The sequence below is a fragment of the Ranitomeya variabilis genome, chromosome 2 (assembly GCF_051348905.1).
Source record: "Ranitomeya variabilis isolate aRanVar5 chromosome 2, aRanVar5.hap1, whole genome shotgun sequence".
Lineage (NCBI taxonomy): Eukaryota > Metazoa > Chordata > Amphibia > Anura > Dendrobatidae > Ranitomeya > Ranitomeya variabilis.
The window spans coordinates 216,584,757-216,612,114 of NC_135233.1; the positions used below are offsets into that span (position 1 = coordinate 216,584,757).

A 27,358-nucleotide genomic window follows, 5' to 3' on the forward strand; every position below is an offset into this window, starting at 1 on the left:
TACACAGTAAGCTCCAGCAATCTCAGGCAGGAAGGTAAGTATAGAAATGATTTCTTTATTTCTTTTGTTAAAAGAGCATATAACAGGCAGTGGATACACCCCAGTGTATGGTAAAAAAATTCGACGCATTTCAACTCGAGAGTCTTAATCATGTTTAAGACTCTTTTGAGTTGAAACGCGTCAGATTTTTGTACCATACACTGGGATATCCACTGCCTGTAATATGCTCTTTTAACAAAAGAAATAAAGATATAATTTCTATACTTACCTTCCTGCCTGAGATCGCAGGAGATTACTGTGTATAAATACAACATAATGGTCTCCACACTATATAATGAACCCCACACAAACCTTCACACTGTATAATCGCTTGCATACAGTATAAAGGCTTCCACACAGCCCTCCAAATATTGCACCCCATAGTCCGTACAGTATAATGCACCCGTACAGTGTAATGCACCCCATTGTCTGTACAGTATAATGCACCCCATACCCTGTACAGTGACCCTGCCTGCGAGGGCTCACAATCTACAAGGGATGGGTGAGAATACAGTAGGCGAGGATAGAGCTGATCTTGCAGCGGTTTGGTCGATCAGTGGTTACTGCAGGTTGTATGCTTGTCGGAAGAGGTGGGTCTTCAGGATTTTTTTGAAGGTTTCGATGGTAGGTGAGAGTCTGATATGTTGTGGTAGAGGGTTCCAGAGTAGGGGTGATACGCAAGAGAAATCTTGTATGCGATTGTGGGAAGAGGAGATAAGAGGGGAGTAGAAAAGGAGATCTTGTGAGGATCGGAGGTTGCGTGTAGGTAAGTACTGGGAGACGAGGTCACAGATGTATAGAGGACACAGGTTGTGGATGGCTTTGTACGTCATGGTTAGGGTTTTGTACTGGAGTCTCTGGGCAATGGGGAGCCAGTGAAGGGATTGACAGTGGGGAGAGGCCGGGGAATAGCGGGGGGACAGGTGGATTAGTCGGGCAGCAGAATTTAGAATAGATTGGAGGGGTGCGAGAGTGTTAGAGGTTAGAGGGGAGGCCTCAGAGCAGGAGGTTGCAGTAGTCAAGGCGAGAGATGATGAGGGCATGGACTAGGGTTTTTGCAGATTCTTGGTTGAGGAATGTACGGATTCGTGAAATATCTTTGAGTTGAAGTCGGCAGGAAGTGGAAAGGGCTTGGATATGTGGTTTGAAGGAGAGATCAGTGTCAAGGATTACCCCGAGGCAGCGAGCTTGTGGGACTGGGGAGAGTGGGCAGCCATGTACTGTAATGGATAGGTTCGTTGGGGGGGGTCGCGTGAGATGCGGGAAAGATGATGAATTCTGTTTTGTCCATGTTAAGTTTCAGAAATCTAGCGGAGAAGAAGGATGAAATAGTGGACAGACATTGAGGGATTCTGGTTAGTAGGTCAGATGCTGAGGAAGTATGATGGGAGAGGAAACCTCAACTGATGCTCTCTCCTCCACTATTGCCTTCAACTGTATCAGCAGGCGCAGGTGGCCTCACCCCTGACCCTCAGTTAGCTACTAGGAGGGATCCTTCTTGCTCTCCCTACCAGGCTTATAGTGGCCTAAGCTATAGGTACTCTCCTTTATTCTTTTTCACTTCCTCGTCCCCTACTACCTTCACCGCCTGCCGCATGGCCCTTCTCGCTTCTTTGGTAGGTTCTGAAGCAGAGGCTACGTACTCTGCTTTTATACATTGGCATGTAAAAGTTTGGGCACCCCTGGTCAAAATGACTTTTATTGTGAACACTTAAGAAACATGAAATGATCTCTAAAAGGCCTAATGTTAAATATGACACATTTCCTTTGTATTTTAGGCAAAAATATATTTTTTTTACATTTTAAAAATTACAAAAAGGAAAATGAGCCAACGCAAAAGTTTGGGCACCCTTCATGGTTAGTACCTAGTAGCATCCCCTTGTACAAGTATCACGGCTTGTAAGCGCTTTTTGTAATCAGCCAAGAGTCTTTCAATTCTTGTTTGAGAGATTTTCATCCTTGGAAAATTCTTCCAGTCCTGTGACATTCCTGGGTAGTTTTGCATCCTCTGCTATTTTGAGGTCTAGCCTCAGATTTTCAATGTCGTTCAGATCAGGGGACTAATTAAAATTTGAACTGTTGAAAGGGCAACTTGAAAATGCTTTGCTATCTTCTTATAGCCTTCTCCTGCTTTATGATCATCCACCATTTTCATTTTAAGAGTGCTAGGCAGCTGCTTAGACAAACTCATGGCTGCTTGCTTTGGCACAAGACTGGAGGAGGCTGGGTGTTTATAAAAGTGGGAAATTTGAATGACCTGGCATTTCCGAACAATGATAGTGAACAAGCCATAACCCTCACAGGCTAATTAAGGTATGAAATCTTGTTCAAAGTTATCTGTGCATACAAATCTCCAAGAGTGCCAAAACTTTAGCACCTGCTTATTTTCTTTTTTTATAGCTTTTTAAATGTAAACAATGGCAATATATCTTTTTTGGCCTGAAATACAATGTAAATGTATCATCTTTAACTTTAGGCCTTTTAGAGATCATTTAATCTTCAACTTGCCTAACTGTTCATAACAATAGTATTTTTGACCAGCGGTGACAAAACTTTTACATGCCATTGTAGTTCCCTTTTTCATAGCTCCCAACCGTCCCTCATTGTGCGGGACTGTCCCTGTTTTGAGCCTTTGCCCCGCTGTCCAGCACGGGACGCTCTGCTTCCCGCAGACAGCAGGACCGACACGCCCCCTTGTGTTAAGCCATGCCCCGGGCCCTTACCCTTCTGTATGGCTGCCTGCTTTCTGCGCACAAGACCTGTGATGAGGTCACAGGAGGGGAGGAGTCAGGGGTCACATGATCGGGACCTCCGTGGATTGCAGGACTCTGCTCTGTGCTGGTTGCCAACTTGCCACATGGTGCTGCAGGATGAGGTAAGTAATGGCTTGTGTGGGGTCAGGAGGTGTACAGTGTGGATGTAGCAGAGCCATGTGTGTGCGAGGTGTATGGAGCGGAGCCGTGTGTGTATGAGGTGTATGGAGCGGAGCCGTGTGTGTATGAGGTGTATGGAGCGGAGCCGTGTGTGTATGAGGTGTATGGAGCGGAGCCGTGTGTGTATGAGGTGTATGGAGCGGAGCCGTGTGTGTATGAGGTGTATGGAGCGGAGCCGTGTGTGTATGAGGTGTATGGAGCGGAGCCGTGTGTGTATGAGGTGTATGGAGCGGAGCCGTGTGTGTATGAGGTGTATGTAGCGGAGCCGTGTGTGTATGAGGTGTATGTAGCGGAGCTGTGTGTGTATGAGGTGTATGGAGCGGTGCCGTGTGTGTATGAGGTGTATGGAGCGGAGCCGTGTGTGTATGAGGTGTATGGAGCGGAGCCGTGTGTGTATGAGGTGTATGGAGCGGAGCCGTGTGTGTATGAGGTGTATGGAGCGGAGCCGTGTGTGTATGAGGTGTATGGAGCGGAGCCGTGTGTGTATGAGGTGTATGGAGCGGAGCCGTGTGTGTATGAGGTGTATGGAGCGGAGCCGTGTGTGTATGAGGTGTATGGAGCGGAGCCGTGTGTGTATGAGGTGTATGGAGCGGAGCCGTGTGTGTATGAGGTGTATGGAGCGGAGCCGTGTGTGTATGAGGTGTATGGAGCGGAGCCGTGTGTGTATGAGGTGTATGGAGCGGAGCCGTGTGTGTATGAGGTGTATGGAGCGGAGCCGTGTGTGTATGAGGTGTAATGTGTGGCCATTATACAGTATGGAGCACTGTGTGGCCATTATACAGTATGGAGCACTGTGTGGCCATTATACAGTATGGAGCACTGTGTGGCCATTATACAGTATGGAGCACTGTGTGGCCATTATACAGTATGGAGCACTGTGTGGCCATTTTTTTTTGTTTATAATTATTGTATATGAAACAGTGTGATCAGCAGTGCTAAATGGGTGTGGTTGGGACGTGGATATGGGTGTGACTAATTATGAATGGGTGTGGTCAGAGGTGTGGCCTAAAATTTGCCCCTCTTTCCCATCTTCAAAAGTTGGGAGGTATGCTTTTTGTTGAGAAAACAATTGAGAAACACAAAAACGATCTATTCTTTTGTAATGTGCTGCAGCCTGGATAAGACTTGCAAAAAATGTTCCTCCAGCTGTAGCAGATCTCTGTGATATGCTTCTTTACTGCTGCAGAACCTCGTAGCAACATACTCCCTTAATGCTGCAAACCATCATTACATGCTCTTGTATTGCTGCAGAGCTCGAAACCTGTTCCTTTCTGCTGCTGAATTTCAGCACATTCTCCCTTATTGCTGCTGACCCTCCTTTTATTCTCCTTTCCTGCTGTGGACCCTCATTATGCTCCTTTTTTTGCTGCGGACCCTCCTTTTCTGCTCCTTTTCTGCTGCGGACCCTCCTTTTCTGCTCCTTTCCTGCTGTGGACCCTCCTTTTTGCTCCTTTCCTGCTGCATCCCCTCCTTTTTTGCTCCTTTCCTGCTGCGTACTCTCCTTTTATGCTCTCTTCCTGCTGTGGACCCTCCTTTTGTGCTCCTTTCCTGCTGCTGACCTTTCTTTTATGCTCCTTTCCTGCTGCGGACCCTCCTTTTTGCTCCTTTCCTGCTGCGGACCCTCCTTTTATGCTCCTTTCCTGCTGCGGACCCTCCTTTTTGCTCTTTTCCTGCTGCGGACCCTCCTTTTTGCTCTTTTCCTGCTGCGGACCCTCCTTTTGTGCTTTTTTCCTGCTGCTGACCCTCCTTTTATGCTCCTTTCCTGCTGCGGACCCTCCTTTTTATGCTCCTTTCCTGCTGGGGACCCTCCTTTTATGCTCCTTTCCTGCTGCGGACCCTGCTTATATGCTTCTTTTTTTGCTGCAGATTCACTTTAAGAGTAAGTTCACACCAGGTGTTTTTTTCCTGCACCAAAACTGGCTCTCGTGGCAGGAAAAGAAGCTGCAGGATTTGCTGCTTTTTTTTTTTTTGGTGTGTTTTTCGCATGTTAGATTTGTTTCTTGTGTATGCTGATAAAGTTTTGTGCAAAAAAAAAAAAAGTCCTATTCAATAGAATCAAGTTTTGGCCCAAAAAATGCGGCAAAACCTGATAACCTGTGTTTTAGCTGCGGATTTTTAGCGGTTTTTCGCGACCCAATCATGTTAATGGGTGAAAAATGTTGAAAGAAATGACATTCTCCACTGTGCAATGAAACCATGCAAAGCACAAAATCCTGATGACAAAATACCAATGTGTGTGAATGAGATATCTGAAATCTCATAGACATAGCTGGTACTATAAAACGCAGCTGAAAATGAGCATAAAAAAAAACGCTGAATAAACGCTTAGTGTGAACTTGGCTAAAGCTTCATGGTTTTCAATAAGTTAGTGCCATGAATCTCCCCTATCTTGCAAAATATATATATATATTTTTTTTTAGCAAAAATAATGTAAACTACTAGAAGTCTGCGGTCACATAATTTTCCACCTTGTTCTGCTAGGTTGGATGCACATCAAACATTGCTTTTTGTTATTTTAAAGTTAATGTTATTATGTGCTGATTTATAGAGAAGTGTTCAACAACTGAGCATTTAGTTGCAGTAAATAAAACTATTACATTACAAATATACCCTTTAAACATTTTATTATAATAAAAAGAAGAAAAACACCAAACATTTTAAACTAATTGTGCTGAACTTAGACCATGGAGCGCCCCCTAGTGTACAGAGCCAGGGATTTCATTTATTTAGTCCGACAGACCAGTCATAGAAATTCTTCTTCTTTCTTCTTCCATGTAGCTGTACGTGTGAAAAGGGCACATACATGTTACATGCATATTAGAAATTAATATCAGGATAGGGTCACTTTAACTGTAATGAGGTGTTCAATTTACTTTCTAGCGCTGCATGGCAGAAAAAGTGTGTGTGTATATGTATGTATGTATATATATATTTCTCTGCAAATTTATTTTATGGTAGCACTACAAATTTGGCAAGTCTGAAATCCTATTTTTTAAGATTATTTTTTTTAGAAAGGGGCTTTTTTTGTTTTTAAATCTGAGTTTAGAACCTCTGTCTGTGTTTGTGAAATATTTGAAGGGAAAATAAGCCCAACATGTAATGATGGCCTCCTTGGCCAGTTATCCCTCCCTACCTTCCCACACCATACTCGTATGAGGTCGGTCCGGTTGAGTGGACCTATACAGCTTCAATGACTAGTGAAGAATAAGCAGACACCCCTTTAACAAGATTCTCTCCTGGGAGATCAAAAGAATCGAGCATTAAAATTTTGACCTGCCTGTTTTCTTTCCATCAACATGGGGGGGAATTGGAAGACCTCCAAAAGAAATTGGATAATATGCCAATTATTAGACGAACATCAGTCAAACCCTCTGATATTTAATATCCGATGGTCTAATGTGTATGGCGGCCCCCAACTCTTGACGCCAGACATCATCATGTTAGATTTGGGACTGCTAATTCTTTTGTCCTTTGAAAGAGAAGTTGCTACCAAAGATGTCTGGCAGCGGCTCTCCCATGGACAACACAGGAGCGCTTGGCCGTGTGTGGGAGAGTTGGGTGAGAAGCCTGCAGGCTGAATGATCAGACGTTAACCATCGTTCACCCCATCACAATCTAAAGTGTATGGGGGGCTTAAGTATGACTTAACTATAAGTATTTATTTAGAGATATAGATGACCACCAATCAATTTCTCCTTCTTTTTGATTGAAATGCACATTTGGTTGGACTCCATACTTGGTTTTTAGGGAAATTCATTGTCTCGGTGTTAGTTACAATTTGTTTTGTCTGGCGATTTTTATATTTTCCAACTTGAGGTGATGGCCCACCATTGGAGTTAGATTGTCATATACACGTATGGTGCATCCAAAGGAATTTGTCATAAACCTCTCGTAGACCAGAGTTCCATCTTTGGGATCTTCCTCTCCGATCAGGAGAACAGGTCCCTGGCTCAGGTTCTGGAGTCTGAAATGAGATCATGCACGACTTACTTCATTCCAGTCTTGGTTATGCAATGTTTAGAAGGTAAAGAGGATTCCGACTCGTTCCTAACATTGGTTTTGCAGGGATCTTTCTTTGTTGTTCCCGGTTTGAAAATTAAGAGCGGATTTGCTGAGTGAGCAGTTGGGCAGCTGAGACAAAGTCACCGGCTTCATCTGTAACTGGAGCAAAATTTTGTTAGAGATTGATTTTATCATTTCTCTGTTGAAAAGACAAATTGTCTGTCGGGAACGAGTATATATTTCATATATAGATGTGGTGTGAACGGGAAGGCAATCGGGGTGGCACACCGGCTCTATTGTGTTATTTGTAACCCTGTTTGCGAGAGTAAATTTAATCTCTTCTGCTGTGAGAAATGAATGGTGTTGACTTGCCTTGAAGGTTAGAGAAGGCAAGATGATGGACCAGACTAATTGGATAAAGGTAAGTGTGGAACTTGTCCTGCAGGGGACTGCTGAGGAAAGGTTCCCGGGTTACAATAGAGGACCATTCATTCCTTCTACAAACAAGTCGTCCTATGGCGACCCTGTCATTACTCATTTCCATTCAGTGTGAAAAGCAACAAGCAAGTTAATGGGAGGACGACGTTACACTGAAGAGTGTTAATGGTTGTGTCTTATTGCGTCCTTAAAGCGTAGCCTGGGGCAAGGTCTACACATTAAGATATTTCTCCCAATCAGGCCATCATACTAATATATCATTATTGGTTTTACTGGTCTAAGTTTCCCAAGAGATATTTTACTAAAATGGGAAAATAATTTCCACTGTGGCAAAGTGAGGGCTTCTCCTCTGTTGTCCCCACACTGGATTACTGTACATGCTGATTTGGGATTGGATCTAAATAGTTTGGTATTCTGCCCATTCCTAGGCAAGCATAGAGTTAATCCAGCTTCAAAGCTGATTGATCCTGAACCTCGCGCTGTTATATGCATCCACTGTTTTCTGTATCCTTCTTTTTATGATTTTTCTTTTCTTGTATAATTCTACGGGGTAACTTCTCTCCACTCCTTGTGGAGAGTGCAAAGGTGGGGTTAGGAGACTTATAGGCCATGCAAAGCTCCTCTGGAAAACTAAATATCCAAATTACCCCTTCAGACAGGAAGAGAATAGTGACTCCAGTTCAACCTGTTAGTAGAATTGCTACATCCAATGGGTGCAGACCAAACAGGAAAAGATGGTGGTATTGACTGTAAGCTATCCATCAATTCAAGATAAAAGTCAGGCGTTCTTGGACGAAGGTTTTTATGGACGATCCATCACGTTCCCCTGGTGCAATCTTGTTGTGCATATCAAGATCTGCTATCCATTACAAGTTCATGCAGGGAGCGCCTTTAACCTTTTTTCTGTTTTACATTCAATAGGTGGCACTAAAGTTCTAGTGTTCTAGTCCTCTTCGTTTCTGAAAAAGCAATTTACATTATTTAATTTTCCAAAAGTGCATTGCATAGCCTAAAAGTCTGCTTTCCCATAGTATACAGTATTTTATTTCTTAGAGCACCATTGATTCCCTGGTGCTGTACATGAGGGTTACATGCAAAATACAAACATAAATTACAATGGACAAACTAATAATGACAGCCTGGTACAGAGGGGAGAGAGCCCTGCCCTGGTGGGCTTACAGTCTACAGGATAATGGGGAAGGAGACAGTAAGTTGGGTGGTTGCGGCAGTTCTGGTTGTGGTGAGGTGTCAGCGGGTTATTGTAGGCTTTAAGCTTTCTTGAATAGATTGGTTTTCAAATTCTGCCTGAAAGGTCCGATTATCCGCCAGTTTCGGAAGTGTTGGGGCACAGAATTCCAGAGTATGGGGGGAGAAGTCTTGGATGTGATTTAATATGGAATGCATAAATAAGGAGAAAAGAGGTCTTGAGAGGACCAGAGATTACGTGTTGGAAGGTAACCGGAGATTGGTTCAGCGATATACGGAGGAGACAGATTATGGACGGCTTTGTAGGTCAGTGTTAATTGTTTGACCTGGATGCATTGAGGAATTGGGAGCCAACTAAATAATTTGCAGAAGGGAGAAACACAGGAATAGCGAGGAAAGAGGTGGATTAATTAGACAGCAGAGTTAAGGCCGCACTGGAGAGGTGCGATACTGTTAGCAGGGAGGCCACAGAGAAGGATATTGTAGTAGTCGAGGCAGGAGATGATGAGGTCATTCACTAATATTTTAGTAGATTCTGGGTTGAGGAAAGGATGAATTCCGGAAATATTTTTGAGTTAGAGGCGGCAAGAGATGGCAAGAGCTTGGATATGTGGTTTTATGGACAAGGCAGAGTTGAGGGTTACTCCGAGGCAGCGGACTTGCGGTACAAGGTAACGCATGATATCATTTACTGTGATAGATCAGGTAGAGGAGTTGGGTGAGGTGGAGGAAAGATGATGAGTTTTATCTACATTGAGCTTTAGGAAGTGTGATGAGAAGTAGGATATGGCTGATAGACATTCTCGGATTCTGGACAGCAGAGCGGTGACGTCTGTGCCAGAGAGGTACTGTAGATCTGAGTATCATCAGCATATAGGTAGTTCAGGAAGCCATGGGACTTTGAGTTGTCCCAGGCCAATGGTATAGATTGAGAAAGAGTAAGGGTCCCAGAACAGAGCCTTGATGCACACCAACAGAAAGAGGGCTGGATGAGGAGGTAGTGGGGGAGTGGGACACCCATGAGAGGCCTCTCATCCAGCCAAGTTGACTTTTTTATTTGCACTGAGGAGGGGCAAATACTCTGAAACATGTGTATGCAAATAAAGTGTCTGATTTGGCTTTTATCTTAAGTCATGCGGCAAGGCTTGTTGAAGGGATAGATATTGACTTTTAGGATTTTTTTTTTTTTTTTTTCTTTACCCCCATTGAGAGCCATTCAGAGACTTTAGTCCAGTATTTCCCAAACTCCAGTCCTCACGGACCCCACAGGTCATGTTTTCAGTTTTCAGAATTCCTGAGGGCTTGATGAAACTTCCACCACCTGTGCAATACTAAGGAAATCCTGAGAACATGACCTGTGGGGTCCGTGAGGACTGGAGTTTGGGAAACACTGCTTTAAGGTACCGTTACACTAAGCGACTTACCAACGATCACGACCAGCGATCATGATCGTTGGTAAGTCGTTGTGTGGTCGCTGGGGAGCTGTCACACAGACCGCTCTCTCCAGCGACCAACGATCAGGGGAAAGACTTCGGCATCGTTGAAACTGTCTTCAACGATGCCGAAGTCCCCCTGCAGCACCCGGGTAACAAGGGTAAACATCGGGTTACTAAGCGCGGCCCTGCGCTTAGTAACCCGATGTTTACCCTGGTTACAAGTGAACACATCGCTGGATCAGTGTCACACACACCGATCCAGCGATGACAGCGGGTGAGCAGCGACGAAATAAGGTGCTGGCCTTCTAGCTCCGACCAACGATATCACAGCGGGATCCAGATCGCTGCTGCGTGTCAAACACAACGATATCGCTATCCAGGACGCTGCAACGTCACGGATCGTTGTCGTTCTCGTTGGAAAGTTGTTCAGTGTGAAGGTACCTTTAGTCGCTACCACTGAGGTGCTGGCTCCCATTCTTCCCAGCAGGGAGCAAGCTCATTGTCTCGGATCGGTCACGAATGACCCATCGCTAACTCCTAAAACACCCCGATACAATTTATGTATTGTTGGCCGAACAATGGTTCAACTTATTGGTCAGGAGATATCTCTCCTGACTCCTGCATACATAGAACTATGCTGAGATCTCCTTCGTTCTCTGTGAGAAAGACGCTGCATGCTGTGTCCTGGAAAACACTAAGTCTTGAATATCACTCCGTTTCACCATCTGTAACAACCGATAATTAAATATTGCTCTTCATTTGCACAAGCGTGTTGGAATTCACTATAATCTTTAATTATGTGAAAGTATTGGTGCATGCGCATTGAGGTACTACGATGAACTTTGTTTGTGCATGCGCAATGTCTTGGGAGATGACAGGACCTGTACATCACTCTGCCTCACTGCCTACAACAGGCTGTAATCAATTACTTATTTGATTATTAATTATCATTTATGTGGTCTTACAGGCCTCTTTCTTTGTACATTTGTCCCTGAGGAAGCCTTATTCTAGTAGCGATACAAGTGGGGTCTCTTCCCTACTCGAACAGATTGTGCAGGTCTTTTACCATGATTGGGTATTTATCAATGTGGCTTTAAGTCCTGTATTTGGGATGTTGTGACAGTATACATTTTTTTTGTTTTCTTTTACTGTTTTTATATTAACATTAACAGGCCAGGACTTTCTTCGGTATTGTAACCCTTATCTCCATATACCATATTGTTATGACCAGTGGCGTAACTTGAAACTATGGGCCCCAATGTGAAAGCTCCAATAGGGCCCCCAAATATTTAAAATCTTTAATAGCAATAGTCTTTTTCTATAGGCCAAAGACTTTTAGGGCCCCCTAGGCTCCAGGGGCGGGGTGCGATTGCAACCCCTGCACCTGTTGTAGTAAGACCCCTGGTTATGACCCATTTACTTTGGGCATGTTTTCATTTATCTGTGTAAATTGTGATATGTATCCTGTGTACTGCATGGTTGGGTAGGGTGGGCTACAGCTTTTTGTAAGAAAAGTTGGGTGAACATTCACTAAGTTTGGTGATTCAATAGATTTGCCAGTGGTTCACTGTATGGTCATCACCATTGCCTTGAGGTATTGAGTCCTGGGCTTTAATATACACTGTGTGCAGAATTATTAGGTAAGTTGTATTTTAGAGGATTATTTTTATTATTGATCAACAACTATGTTCTCAATCAACCCAAAAGACTCATAAATATCAAAGCTTAATATTTTTGGAAGCTGGAGTGTGTTTTTTTTAGATTTGGCTATCTTAGGAGGATATCTGTTTGTGCAGGTAACTATTACTGTGCAGAATTATTAGAGAACTTAATAAAAACCAAATATATTCTGATCTCACTTGTTTATTTTCACCAGGTAAACCAATATAACTGCACAAAATTTAGAAATAAACATTTCTGACATGCAAAAACAAACCTACAAAAAATTAGTGACCAATATAGCCACCTTTCTTTATGATGACACTCAGCAGCCTCCCATCCATAAATTCGGTCAGTTGCTTGATCTGTTTACAACCAACATTGCGTGCAGCAGCCACCACAGCCTCCCAGACACTGTTCCGAGAGGTGTACTGTTTTCCCTCCCTGTAGATCTCACATTTTATGAGGGACCACAGGTTCTCTATGGGGTTCAGATCAGGTGAACAAGGGGGCCATGTCATTATTTTTTCTTCTTTGAGACCTTTACTGGCCAGCCACGCTGTGGAGTAGTTGGAGGCATGTGATGGAGCATTGTCCTGCATGGAAATCATGTTTTTCTAGAATGATACCGACTTCTTCCTGTACCACTGCTTGAAGAAGTTGTCTTCCAGAAACTGGCAGTAGGTCTGGGAGTTGAGCTTCACTCCATCCTCAACTCGAAAAGGTCCCACAAGTTCATCTTTGATCCCAGCCCATACCAGTACCCCACCTCCACCTTGCTGGCGTCTGAGTCGGAGTGGAGCTCTCTGGCCCATCCATCTGGCCCATCAAGAGTTACTCTCATTTCATCAGTCCATAAAACCTTTGAAAAGTCAGTCTTAAGATATTTCTTGGCCCAGTCTTGACGGTTTATCTTATGTTTCTTGTTCAAAGTTGTTCCTTACCTTGGCCATGTCCCTGAGTATTGCACACCTTGTGCTTTTTCTTACTCCAGTAACGTTGCAGCTCTGAAATATGGCAAAACTGGTGGCAAATGGCATCTTGGCAGCTTCACGCTTGATTTTCCTCAATTCATGGGCAGTTGTTTTGCGCCTTTTTTGCCCAATACGCTTCTTGCGACACTGTTGGCTATTTGCCATGAAACGCTTGATTGTTCGGTGATCACGCTTCAAAAGTTTGTCAATTTCAAGACTGCAGCATCCCTCTGCAAGACATCTCACAATTTTGGACTTTTCAGAGCCCGTCAAATCTCTCTATTGACCCATTTTGCCAAAGGAAAGAAAGTTGCCTAATAATTAAGCACACCTTATATAGGATTTTGATGTCATTAGACAACACCCCTCCTCATTACAGAGATGCACATCACCTGATTTACTTAATTGGTAGTTGGCTCTCAAACCTGAACAGCTTGGAGTAGGACAACATGTATAAAAAGTATCATGTGATCAAAATACAACTTGCCTAATAATTCTGCACGCAGTGTAAGGAAGAGCAAAATCTTCATACAGTTTTTCTCCAATTTAGATAGTTCTTTGGATTCCGTTATTGACTCTGCATTCATAAGGTTTCTTTCAAGTTCTAATCGGGTCTATGACTTGCCCAGTTTGCCTGACGAAGACTTTGTTTCTTAGATGTAACGTGTAGTGCAGTATAGAGTGAAGGTCGTTAACCATTATTTCCACCATCACTGTTCACTATTCTGGGAAATCGTGGGCAGTGCCACCCAAAGTTGTCCTTTCTCTTTCTTCTTTCTAAATCCACACGTAGTATAGGCAGAATTGTAGACGAAATAAGATTCCTAGTATAACTTTTCTTTTTAAAGAGGTTGTCCACCAAGTTATCAGTTATGATCTATCCTTGGATAGGTCATCAATGTCTGATCAGTCGGGGTCTGATTTGATTTGATTAGAAGGTGGATGTGCAGTACCCTGCTCGCGGCCACTATCAGAAGATGGAGCAGCTCCACAGTAGAGCATTTCTGGCCGCCAATACCGAGGATAGCTGATCAGCAGGGGTTCCGGGTGTCGGACCCGGACCGATCAGACAATGATGACCTATTCTAGAGCGAGGTCATCAGTGATAAAGTAGTGGACAACCTCTTTAAGTGATGCTTCCTGAACTCTCTCTAAGGCCCCATTTTTTTTTTTTTTTTTTTTCATTTTTTGTCAAAGAACCAAACTGATTTCCATCAGTATGTTGAATCAGATTTTCAGAAGTATTCCTATTTTGCTGTGAATTCTTCATCCATTTTTCGCATATGCAATAAAAAGTCTTGCTCCTCCAACCCATTCAATAATTTAAAAAAAATGTCTAGTACACAGATGATGTGCTGATGGCATCCTGAGTCCCACAATTTTATTTTATTTTTTTCCCCATTGACCCATTAATTTGAATTGGTGCGTTACTCATCGAAAGACATACACGTCTCCTTTGTTTTGGCTATTTTTGTGAATACTTGTCAAGGGATTCATCAAAGCTCTTAGATCAGAATAACTGGCGGAAAAAAAAATAATTTAGTAGTCAAAATTTCATGACTCTGGCTTTTACACGCCATTTTGAATAGGCTCCGACAAAAATGCATGGAGCTGGGGAGAAGTTAGGGCGGGATGTGTCTACGCCTGAACGTCAAAATCGGCAAAAGTTTCAGTGCCTTTTATGCCAAAAATGCTGCTTCTGTCCCTGACCTGAGAAGCATTTCTGGTGAGGCATATGGCGGTACACTCCATGCTCCAAATTCCGCCTCTTAATGAATTTGACGCATCGTATTCCAGCAAGAGTGGCTTAATGAATCGGCCACTAGGTCCAAAAATAATATACGGACACTTGAGCAGTCGAAACTGTATTGTGAAAAACACTGATAGGACACGTAAATTTAAAATGGACAGGTGAATTCGGCCTTAGGGTATAAATTAAACGTAAAAAAGCCCCTTTAAGAACATGCATAATCTATAACAAGCACTTAGAGGACAGGTGCTGATTTTTGGAGCTTTGTGTCCACGCACCTGTTGAATCTCCAGGTTTGTACTGTCGATGTTAAACGTCTTGGAAGGGGTTAATGCGAGCATCCATGCCATTGTTAACAGAATGGCACTCGCCAGGTTGCTCCAACAGATTTTGATGCCCAAAATTGTTTTGCATTTCAACATCCGCGGCAGCGGCTCGACAACAATGAATGTGCACTTCTCCCGTCCTCTCGGAAATCCTTAATACGCCGTCTGCATCTGCTTTTAATTTACTCCTAATAATTGAAAGATGCAGCAGAGTTTTCCAATTAAAGCTCCGCTCGCCGCTGTTTGTGCACGCTCCTCCATATCGCTGATTGCAAACTGACAGGTGAACCTGCTCATGAATTAAACATGAAGCCGGCGCGCGTCGTCCGCACTAAAACCTGTGCCATCATGGAGAATTTTAAATACAGGATGTCATTTGCATAATATTAATTTCTTTATCAAGTGTTCTCCTGTATTCAAAGCTTAAAATCGCTCTGACAAGCCACAGAAAATGGCTTTTCACCCCCCCTTTTCGTGTTTTTTTTTGCAAAGATTTATTGCTTGTATAATTCCAGATCCTTAATAATATAATGTGAACGGCTCTCAGATTTCTATAGAAGGCTTGTTAATTGTTCCAGATGGCACTTGCTGATTATGCAAAATTATTATAATATTTTATTTTATTCCTCTGGAGAGATTTTAGAGCAAATTAATTTTTATTTTTTTTTTAAATATTTTTTTTCTTTTCTTTCTATCTCCTCTGTATCATCGTTGAGTTTAATCTGTTCTTACATTTGTCTGGGCTGTGTTTCCTTGTTCCATTTTCTCTCGTTGACAAAGAAGGATTAAACCCATTTTTCCCCTTTTGTGACTCAGTACAATGAGCCGCGCTATTCGACCAGCTCACATAATTTTCTTGTATGAAAGTCAAATTCTGTTTAATTTCCTGCACAAGAGAATGGAAAGCCGAGCAGAGGAGTCTTTTTATTCTTTAGAAGGCCAAATTCTTGGAGAGACCTTGGCCATGTCTTCAGTCAAATGAAGAAGGTGAGCTAGAAAACCAGATATCTTTTTGGCCCTCTTCCGCCATTTTTCGCCCTCTTCCTTTTTTTTCAAAAGGTATCCTGGTGGCATATGTAAGAAACCTTCTGGAGTTTTTTGGCCCCTGGGAGGTTTTTTTTAATCTTTCTGGAGTCCTGGCGATCTTTCTAGTTTCTAGGAACATTCTGGACGAGTTAGTGTATATGCCATAGACTATGGTAGTGGCATGAATGCCGTAAAAGTTTATCTTTGGCATATCACTTGCAAGTATGCCTTTGTGCATGTCCATACAGTTGAGCCCTGTGATATCAAAGACAACTGTTCCTTTCAGTATGACTTAAGATATAAAAATATAGATTATCAATATCCGGGCATGGGGGTCAGACACTAGGTACCCACACTAGCCGGTTTCATCTCTGTCGTTGGCCTGGCCAGATGAAGAGTTACGAAAATCAAAACCTTCTCTGGTTCTACAGCTCAATATCCATTCGAGTATGCGCCCCTATCCTAATGCCATTATGTTTGTGTGTTTTTTTTATTTTCCCAAAAATAGGATTTTGTGGATACGTTATCAATTGCAAAAGAAAACTTCTCATTTTAGCAAATCAGACCCATGGCTATATCTTATGTGACAAGCGTCTGCTTTTTGGGTTTTACATTTGAAGCAGACCTAGTAAACGTAGTCCTTGACCATTAAGTCAGGATATTCAGAAGTTAAGTAAAGTGTGCATTTAATTTCCAAAATCTAATTAGCGTTGAAGATGTGTATGTCACACTCATAAATCTCCATAAACTCCTTTTAATGTTTTCTTAAGATTTCGTAGATACTGTAATAAGCTGGTGGTTGGTCTCATGTGATTTATTTTGTATTACTAGAAAGGTTACGTGAGCATTTAGGTTTTTTTTTTAACCTACAAATTTTGGGAGAAAATAAGTCTGTGTTTTTTTAAGCAACTCTAATGGCAGAAGGAGCTAAGAAAAAAGTTACATTCTTTTATAAATTGACCAGTATTAACTGTTGAGTTTCTTGAACCTCAACTTTTTTTTTTTTCCCTCTAAGGGTATGGCTCCACGGTCCGGAGGGGCAGCGTTATCGCCGCAGCGGCGAAGCCGCTCGGCGCTAAGCCCCGCCCCCTTTCTGGGACGCGATGATGCCGGATGTGTACAGTACACATCCGGGATCATCGCACCCCTCGCCATAGGGCCCTGTGATATGCCTTGCGGGGACGCTGCGTCCCCGCAAGGTGTACGGACATGCTGCGATCTGAAAAGACGCGCAGCATGTCCGGAGTCGCAGGGCCGCCGCGTGCGGGTTTCCACGCATAGTGGAGACGGGATTTCATAAAATCCCCTCCACTATGCTGGAACATCTGGACGCTGCTTGTTTGACGCTGCAGCGTCAAATAAGCAGCGTTTACTTACCGTGGAAACATACCCTAATAGTGACCTTATGTTAATTTTACCAGTCGCTATTTGACTTTGGTGTGAGCGCCTTGCTGTTATTGGGGAGGAAGGAAAACCTCTGTCTTTCCTATTTCATACTCACAGTAGGCGTCCATAAGTTACTTTTTATGTTCTATGTATCATGACTACATGCAACAGTTATTTGTGATGGCTTAATATGATGAGCTTTGGTAAAAGCAAAGATGGCTTCTGATGGAGGAGCATGAGACCCGACTAGTACATCCGGCTTCTCAAATTGAAAAAACAGCTTTTTCATGTGTCGTGTTTTTCAATTGGAAGAAGCTTTGGTCACATGCTCTTCAATCAATGGCCATATTGACAACCGGAGACCTTTGCGGAAGGCGGCACTAATGAGTGCAAGCGGAGATGCTTTTATGGCAGTTTCTAATATACGGTAAGTATGTTCCCAAAACATTTCTGTGACACTTTTTGACAAATAGTGCTTTAGGAGTGAAATCTGAGGAACATGATTGCTCTCAGCCAGCCTGAGGATCTTCGCTTTCAAGACATTTTTTTGAGTAGCATCCTCCTATTGGCCTATCCTTGACCAAGATTGGGGGCCCTCTTGGTTCTGTAAGCCATGATTCCACTGCATACATACATACTCGGGGTGCAAGATGTGGGGTTGCAGTAAGAATAGGTGCTCACATTTTCACCCTTCTGTCTGAAATCTTACTGGGAGCACGTGGACGGTTTATGGTGAAATTATGTTCTTTCCCCTTTCTGGAAGGTTCCACTTCCAACAGTGCTCACTGCAACCTTCAGTAGTTTCGAATAATTTTTTTTTTAACCAGTGCCATCAGTATGTTTCACAACAATAATGTTGCAAAGATCTTGAGACAGCTCACTGGTTTTACCCATCATGAGTCTGACATGTTTCTTGTGTGGCACCTTGGTAATGGCATATTTTTATAGGCCATCAGTTGAACCAGCTGATATTATTTTTCACTAAGTGGCAGGATTGCTTTCTAATTACTGGAAGATTTCAGCTGGTGTCATGACTTTCCATGACTTTTAGCTCCTCTTTGTTCATGGGTTCAATACTTTTTTCCTTTGTCATTTCTCATTAATATATTAACTTGATTTATTGATATCTATGGTTTGATTTCTTTGCTTGTGTGGATCGGATGGGTTGTTGTTACTTGACCTGCTGGGACAAATGGTTATACTTTTAAAAAGCCTGTTTGTCTCCTAGAATGTGATAGGGACTCCCATTAAAGGCAACAAAATAAATAATTATTTAAACTAGGTTAATGGTTGCCCAGGGCTAAGGAGAGATTGCACATAACTTCCAATATTGTGCTAGTCTGCTCCAAGGCTTTGTTTCTGGCTGCCTTTCAGCTACTGATCGATACTTACCCCATCCTCTGTCCTGTATGCCAGCGCTTATCCTTTTGGTCTCCTGCACTTTTCTCTCTTCTTGCTGATACTTGTATTTTTCCTTTCACCATGCTGAAGGAGCCCTGCTTCTCTCTCATCTGATTGGTAACTTTCACATGTGGATTGGTAAACTCGTCATCCTTTTAGATGCTGAATTCTGTCTCCGAGCTGCACCAGTCGATTCATCGTCTCTAGTACGTCTTGTCCAAGACTGTGCTCCATCCTGTTCTGTAAACTACTTCTGTGCATCTTTCAAGATGATTCTAATTTAGATTAACGTTTCTTCTGTGAACTTTCGTCATAGTTTCATTTCTAAGAAGAGTCTTCACAAGCAATGAGTGTGTAATTATGTACTCCAGCAAAAGACTGTCTCTTAGGTCTACTTGTAGTTGGGTGAATGATTAGATCAACATATGACTTGGATCAACAATGGAAAGACTGTGGAAAATGTTCTGTACCATAATTTAGAGAGTTTAGTCAACCAAACTTTGAAAGGCTGTAATCTTCCTTTTCAAGTTGCTCCTTAGCCGTCAGTGATATGTGCTGTATTATAGTACTTAAAGGGATTTTCCAACATGGGCTGCTATTGGAATATGCCATTATTAGCAGGATGTTGGGGTCTGATTCAGCATCGATTCCGATCATTTATTTCAATGGTCGCGGTGATCGTGTTATCACCGCAGCCTCTTCACTGTTTACAATGTTTCACCAACTGGCACACCGTTTAGCCAGCAGCATCAATCAAGGACTTTTCCTGTTTCATATTCCTGTCAGGATTTTGCATGCCTTTACACTGGCTGATGTGTGCTGATTGGCCATCGTTTAATATCCCGTTTAGACAGGCATACCTCACTTCCGGTGCACACAGAACAATCGTCAATAGATCGTTCTGTGCACATAGGTTGCAGCATGTCCTATTTACACAAGCAGATGTGCTGCTGAGAACACTGTTTTTTTTTTTTTTAAAGCAAGCTTAAAAATCATTTCCCAATCAGAGGCCCCCCATACATATTCAAGTGTGTAGGCCAAACCTGTCGATATCTGTGGGCTCAGCCGGCATTAGTGTATGGTGACCTTAAGGTTCTCCTCATTCACCAGGATTTATTATGCTACATACAACACCCTCAAATTCTGTTTCTGGGGGCTGAAAAGAGGATGTTAACGTCATATAAAAATGTCCAAAATAAAGGCGCTTGCCCAGGAATTGTCGTCCCCTTGCCATACATTCGTCAAACATTTGTCTCCCTTCGTTATGTCCACCTCTCGCAATAATTTCACCTTTCGTGTTCTTCCTTTACAATGCCGCCCCCAGTATCCCCTATAATAATACCATCCATAAACCAAATCTCTATTGACATTTACAGTGGTGCCTAATAATTTGTGAACCCATCAGAACTTTCCACATTTATGCATACATTTTACCTAAATCTTCTAAAACCGGAGCTAGAGGGACAAACAAATGAGTCAAAAATATTAGACCTTTTTTTTATTAAAAGAAAAAATGGGAAAATCTTGCAATATCACATGTATGGAGTGGCAAAAGTATGTGAACCTTTAAGGTTACCAGATAAATTTGTTTTTAAATCAATGGGACGACTATCAGATATGAATGGGCTACCTGTTGTTGTTGTGTTTTTTTTTTTTTGTTTTTTTTTTTAACTAACGGCTGTATCAAAGTCTGATCATTGTTTTTATGGTTTACTTCTCAACACATGATTGTAAAAGTACTGGACTAATCAGATTAATTTATTGTACAGACAGGGGACACAACAGATACTAAAAACAAAGGTTCACATACTTTTGCTGCTGTCCGAAGTGCTATTGGACCATTTTCCTTGATAAAAAAAATAAAAAAATGACAGTCTAATGTTTCGACTCCTTGGTTTGATTTGGTTCCCTTTATGTACTTTAGGGCTTGTATGAAAAACGGATGAAAATTTAGGTCAAATTTATGCAGAAATATGGAAAATTCTGAAGGGTTCTCAAACTTTGAAGCATCACTGTATTACAATATCTAGCGTCTTGGAGAATTCTCCTAAAATGACATACCTCTCCTGTTTATGGCACATTATTTATGGTGTAAGGATCAGATCCTGTCTGTATACTTGATGCGTTCCAGGCAATGAATATGAGGGGTCAGGTCCTGTAGAGTAAGACGGATGAATTCACCCTGCTATTGATTAATCATAACTAATTACGCCCTGACAAGGTCTGCATTAATAGCGGAATAGTCTAACCTTTCTCGAGATTGGTGCAAACACTTTGGCTTTTCCTCCAGGGCTCGGCAACTGCTCCACTAATAAAGAGAAAAATCTTTGATTTGCATTAACGAACGGGACTAATTGTTGTCTTGTTAATTGGCTTCAGGGACTGAGTATTATCTTAATTACAAGGCTCAATTATCCTAATAGCTGCAATACCAGACAATTGAACATTTGCGCATGTTGAGCTGTTATTTTTATTGGGGCCAGCGCTAACCGAATTCGTTAATTAGCAGGAAAAATTATGAGATTTTTTTTTTTATGACTTATTAAATTTCACTCTTTGGATCAGGAGAACTCTGATGCTCAATTTACTTAAAATGCATTTGAATATATGCAAATTTCTTACAAGGCTGCTCATTAACTTGTGACATTATTATATTAGTTCTCGGCGCAGAAACTCGTATTATCTCAGTCAGCTTAGGACCGTGGGCTATAGTGATGCCGATTTGATTGAAACTTTTGTTTTCCATCGATTGAGTAGGCATACTCAATCAAAGCCGCCCTTGTTGCCTATCGCCACCAATCAAAAATGAAAGCTGTGATTGGTTGCTTAATGTAATGACTAATTTGCGTTTGTCGACCCTGGCTGTTAAACGATCACCGATCGGCTAAATGTGTGCCGATTGGTGCATGGCAAGAAAACTGTACTTCCAGTGCACGCATAATCATTCTGTACCAATAGACTGTCATTTTTCTCGACAGCACATCCCGTGTTTACACAGGAAAAAGTGCTGCCGAGAACAATTTTTTTTTTTTATTTTTTTTTTAAGCAAGCTTCAAAATTATCTCCACGAGCAAACAAGTGGGTGATCAGCAGCTTGTTTAGACACCTAAGTTTATTGGGAAATAAGATTTCCTCAGAAAAATTGTTCTCGATTATCTGTCGCCTTAACGAGAGAATTTTTTTTTTAATGCTATTTATTAGAAACCCATGCGCAGACATATTTTTTGCATTTGACCCCCATCTATGTAATATCACCACACCAATGCTCATCTGATTTGAGAGGCAATATCACCAAAGACGCTATAGGGGCAAAACTGAATCCATGCTTTGCCATATAGAGATTTCTGTTACAATTAAGGTTTTCCAAGGACCAGATATTAGAAAAAATTTTTGACAGTAAGGGTGATCAATGAGTGGAACAGGCGGCCACGAGAGGTGGTGAGTTCTCCTTCAATGGAAGTCTTCACACAGAGGCTGGACAGACATCTGTCTGAGATGGTTCAGTGACTCCTGGTTTGAGCAGGGGGTTGCACACAACGCTGGAGGTCCCTTCAAACTCTTAACATTCTAGCATGGATAATAGAGACATCATCTATCCCTCTATTTTCCTATATTTCTCTAAATCCACTAATCAGATATAAATATATTTGGGTCAGCCAAGAAAATCTGGCATAAGGGTGAAAAAGATCTTGTTCATACAACGTCCACAAGTAATAAGATTCAAATATGTACCTAATGGGTATTACCGTAACTTTGCCGAATAAATCAAACAGATGCCACTATATGGTTGATGGCAACAATGGGTCACTAACAGAACTATGTCGGAGATAGGTACTCAGTAAACTTATGATTGTGTAGGTATAGCCCATCTCTTATGGGTTCCATCACGATATATATCTCATTGAAAAGGTGTACACAGAATCAGATTTAAGGTACTGACATAAACCCCACTGGCCCCCATATAACAATATGACAATAGTAGAACAGTTTAGAGAAGATCGGCAACTTTTAAGCAAGCTTAAAAAGTAAATGGATCCAAAATCATGATAAAGATTAATAGATTTGTACATCTATGATTTAAAGTTAGTCATGCGCCATGATGCTTATCAGTACATATGCTCTTTTCTGTTACTTCTTCACGCGTTTCGCCACCGGGTGTTAGTTCATCAGGAGGTTAAAGAATCAACATGAGAAAAATCCTGCAGATGAGTTGGTCTCATTCTGTGCAGTCCCGCTACATTATATCTCCAACAGTGATGGGTATACCCCAACAAAAAATATTCATGTCTCAATAACTTGTCCTGTGACCTTGAGCCTCAATTACTGCTGACAACGACGTCTCCTGTTATTCACAAGTGGAGTTATTGTCTTCTGAGGTATGGTGTCCCACTGTTCTTGAAGGATGGACCTCAGGTCATTAAGGTTCTGGGGTACGGAATTATGAGCTTCTACTGGTGGCTCATCTGAACTCCCTGTGTTTTCTGTAGAAAGTCCAGGCCTCTCCATATGACTGGTACCCCAGCGTTGTCGTCCATGTAGATGAGATTAGGCCTGTGTTGTTCATGCAGAGGTACAATGTCTGGATTAATGATGCTATTCTAGTAGTAGACACTTGTCACTGTACCATTCATAAAATGTAGGACAGTTCTGTATGGACTATACACACCTGCCCACACTGTAACACCACCACCAAACAAAGGCTCTTCCGTTGACAACAGTGGCTGATGCATAACGTTCTCCTTGACGTCTCCAACTTCGTGGCGGCCATCATTTCTACTCGGCATGAATCGACTGTCATCAGCTCTCTGGCCCATACAAGGCGATGACGCCTGCGCCTGGTGATGAGGTCAGATACCCCTTGTAGGTCGTCTAGCACACAGACCCTGATGGTGTGAACTGTTTTGAATGTTCTGACGTGACACCTGGGTGCCTCTCGCCTCCCTTTAATGTGCCAGGTGTTTTGTGACCTTCATCATCTGGTTCTACAGAGCATTGTTCACAATGAAGCGTTTATGAGTGGGATGTGGCCAAAGGACGTCCTCTTCTCTGCCTTTCTGTGACTCTTCCAGCCTCTGTCGATCTCTGTTGCCGCCTGCTGATGACTCTGACGCTCTGAGCTCAGTGTCCTCTTGCATCTAATATAATTCTGCCTGAAGCCTCACAATGAGGTCCTGGTGATCAATTGTTAGGTGTCATCTTGGTCACAATGTGGCCAGTGTGATGAGGAGGACTGTTTAATACCAATTCTAACTGACCACCGACATGTATTGGCCGATTCACGGATTAAACACCTGTTGTGAATTTTGCCATTAAGCTCCTTCTTGGGGAACAGCAAGTTGTGCAAAAAGTCCTGAAACATTGACCAGTTGGACATGGGCATCCCGACGTCACATTAAGTTCACATGAAAAGGATAGAGGGCATTGTAGGATCTTCCAGAAATTTCACCCGAAAGCCAAATATCCCTAACTTTTTATGATGTATGTGTATAATTAGTTGTTTTTTTTTTTAATAAACATATATTTATTTTCTATTGGCAGTTTCTTTTTTTTTCATTTGATATTTTGTTTATGGGAGCGTCCATCTTGCCTGAGCTTCTGTTAACAGCATCACTTTATAGCAGCCACATTGACCTCCGTAAACAATAGACTGGGAATACCTCTTTAAACAATGTTTTGAACATGGGAAACTTTGTTTAAAGTTTTTAGTTTTTTTTCTGAACGCATGATCCCTTTGAGGGAGAAAAGAATATATCGCCTTAGTAATGCCATCCTTTTTCTTGTCAGGCTGTGCCTTCTATATGTTGGCCATATATACAGTGGTCTACTGACAAAGCAGATGGATGGAGGAAGCAGGAGGGGTTTCGGGACTAGAATTCTTGCCCTCTCTCCCGTAATTCATTATACACACGGTTTGTGTTTATTTGGTTGTAATATGTAATGAGGTGTAATTTATATACTAATCGGTGCTCGGTAACAGCAGGATAATTTCCATATTAATATAGTATTTTATTATCATTTCAGGCAGGATTTAGCCATCCATGTAGGCAGTTCAATTTATGTGTCGGCTGAGTGATCCGCCGGGTGAGCGCTCTCTCCTGCGCCGTCTCCAAATGCCAGACAAAACAATAGGTGTTGTTTTCTCTGCACAAAGGCAGAAATCTCATTTCTTTTGGGAGCCCAATTTCCGACACTTAGTTTACTCTCTGTCAAAATATTCAGAGATTTTTCTGCAACTATAGGCTTATCCCCCCGAAAATTGTGATGCCCCATAATTGAGGAACTTCAGAGGTTTTGTTAAGAAAATAGATTCCTCCTTTTTTATTTTATTTAAAGACAGGTACAAACTCTTATAATAAGACTGTCAGTGAGCTCACTGATGGATTCTTGGTTAACTCTTCTACAGCCAGCAATGGATTGTACAATAGAGAGGCTATAGAAACCAAATGTTTTTTTTTATTGAAACCCAATTGAAAAAAAATGATCTTAGCTCAAATTCCATGTGTTTAAGTAAAAGTGCAATGAAAGGGAACACCTCTATATACAGTAGATTACATCGAATCCACCATTCACAATAGGTGATGTCACAGCTCACCTCCTCCTCCTGTACAATGACTGATAACACCTCTATATACAGTAGATAGATAACACAGGATCCACCATTCACAATAGGTGATGTCACAGCTCACCTCCTCCTCCTGTACAATGACTGATAACACCTCTATATACAGTAGATAACACAGGATCCACCATTCACAATAGGTGATATCACAGCTCACCTCCTCCTCCTGTACAATGACTGATAACACCTCTATATACAGTAGATTACATCGAATCCACCATTCACAATAGGTGATGTCACAGCTCACCTCCTCCTCCTGTACAATGACTGATAACACCTCTATATACAGTAGATAACACAGGGTCCACCATTCACAATAGATGATGTCACAGCTCACCTGCTCCCCCCCCCCCCCCCGGATAATGACTGATAACACCTCTATATACAGTAGATAACACAGGATCCACAATAGATGATGTCACAGATTACCTTCTCCTCCTGTACAATGAGTGATACCTCTATATACAGTAGATAACACAGGATCCAACATTCACAATAGGTGATGTCACAGCTCACCTCCTCCTCCTGTACAATGACTGATAACGCCTCTATATAGAGTAGATAACACAGGATCCAACATTCACAATAGGTGATGTCACAGCTCACCTCCTCCTCCTGTACAGTGAGTGATAACACTTCTATATACCGTAGATAACCCAGGATCCACCATTCACAATAGGTGATGTCACAGCTCACCTCCTCCTCCTGTACAATGACTGATAACACCTCTATATACCGTAGATAACACAGGATCCACCATTAACAATAGGTGATGCCACAGCTCACCTCCACCCCCTTCCTTGACAGTGACCTATACCCAGAAAACACTTATAATAAAAAAATAATTAGGGTTTGAGTCAGTGTTAAAAACAGGAAGTAGAAATGTAGTATTAGACATGGTGGCAAGCGTGAGAAATGAGATATATATATATATATAATATTATATTTTATGGAATAATCATGTTAAATGCAGGTTTAAACCTGATTTCAGCAGTAGGTCACTTTCTGATGATCCTTTCCAGCTGAGGTGTTATGAGGAGCAGAGCGTCGTCCTCTTTGTCGCCCACAGACCGCACATATGGTGGTACATGATTGTGGGGGCACTCGGCTCTCGCCCACCCCCTCTGTGTTTTCCCCCCACTTCTGTGATAGACAGGCCGGGAAGCCTGCGAGCTCGGTCCATATTAATAACTCTCTTTGGAAACGTGCGACTTTAGTGTTTGCTAATCCTACCATAAAGTAATTAAATGTAACGTGGATGTAGTTTCCATATTTCTGCGCGGAGTGTGTAGTGTGCGGAGGGGGAGCACGCTGACAGCCCTGGTGAATGTCTGTGATTTGACATTATCGCATTAATAACACATCCATTCTTCAAAGCGTTTTTAAGCATGATCTGTATGATAAAGGGCATCTACTTAATTACAAGCTTGCTTAATTACAGCTGTGTGGAAACTCGTTTGTTTAGGAGGATGCTAATTACACTGCTGAGCCCTTGGCATGGGCTCGCGTTCTTGTACGCCGTACAGTGGCAGAACGCCCAGATGAAGTGGCTTCAGCTTTAATGACTGCAGGTGACACGGAGAGAGCTTGTTATGCCGCGCGGCGCTGCCCTAACTCATATGTGACAGACGCCCAGATGAGAGCGACTCTGCGCAGACCCTCGGCGAACAGGAAACATTTCTATGAATAGCCCGTCAGAACCGTATCTGGGCTGTCACGCAAACGCGCGTCGGGGCTTTATGGGGTTTTGAGAAATGTATCGAAGGCAGCGGCACAAACATAAAAAATGTCTTAATTTTTTTGCTGTGTTGATTACAGAAAGTGATATCGTTTATAAATGATTGCAGGCCTGATAATTTTTTATTAAATTTCTTTCTTTTCGCTTCCTCCTTTGTTTCTCTTTCAGCAATGGATGGCGTTCCTTTTATGATTTCTGAGAAGTTTGCCTGTGCGTCAGAGGCGGTGAGTGTACGATCCACGCTATAGTCTGACCGATCGGTTTGTTCTTTTTATCTTATCTTCCTGTTCACTATTAATACGGGAAATCGAAGATAAAAAAAAGTCTACTTTCTTTCCTGAAACGGCACAGCTTTTCTCGATAGGCTCTGCCTGATTTTGCAGCTCCATCCCATTGCTCGGCCACCTTTTGAGGATAATTAAATA

The 27,358-nt window shown here is 42.2% G+C and overlaps 1 protein-coding gene across 9 annotated transcripts in view; it reads left to right on the forward strand.

Moving 5' to 3' along the window:
- Positions 1–27,358, forward strand: part of MVB12B (multivesicular body subunit 12B) — a 165,910-nt gene that overhangs the window by 106,593 nt on the left and 31,959 nt on the right. For all 9 annotated transcript variants that reach the window (XM_077283634.1, XM_077283633.1, XM_077283631.1 and 6 more), the window contains one exon: positions 27,102–27,157. In XM_077283634.1, coding sequence (XP_077139749.1) covers positions 27,102–27,157 — 56 coding nt within the window. The remainder of the gene's footprint in view (positions 1–27,101; positions 27,158–27,358) is intronic.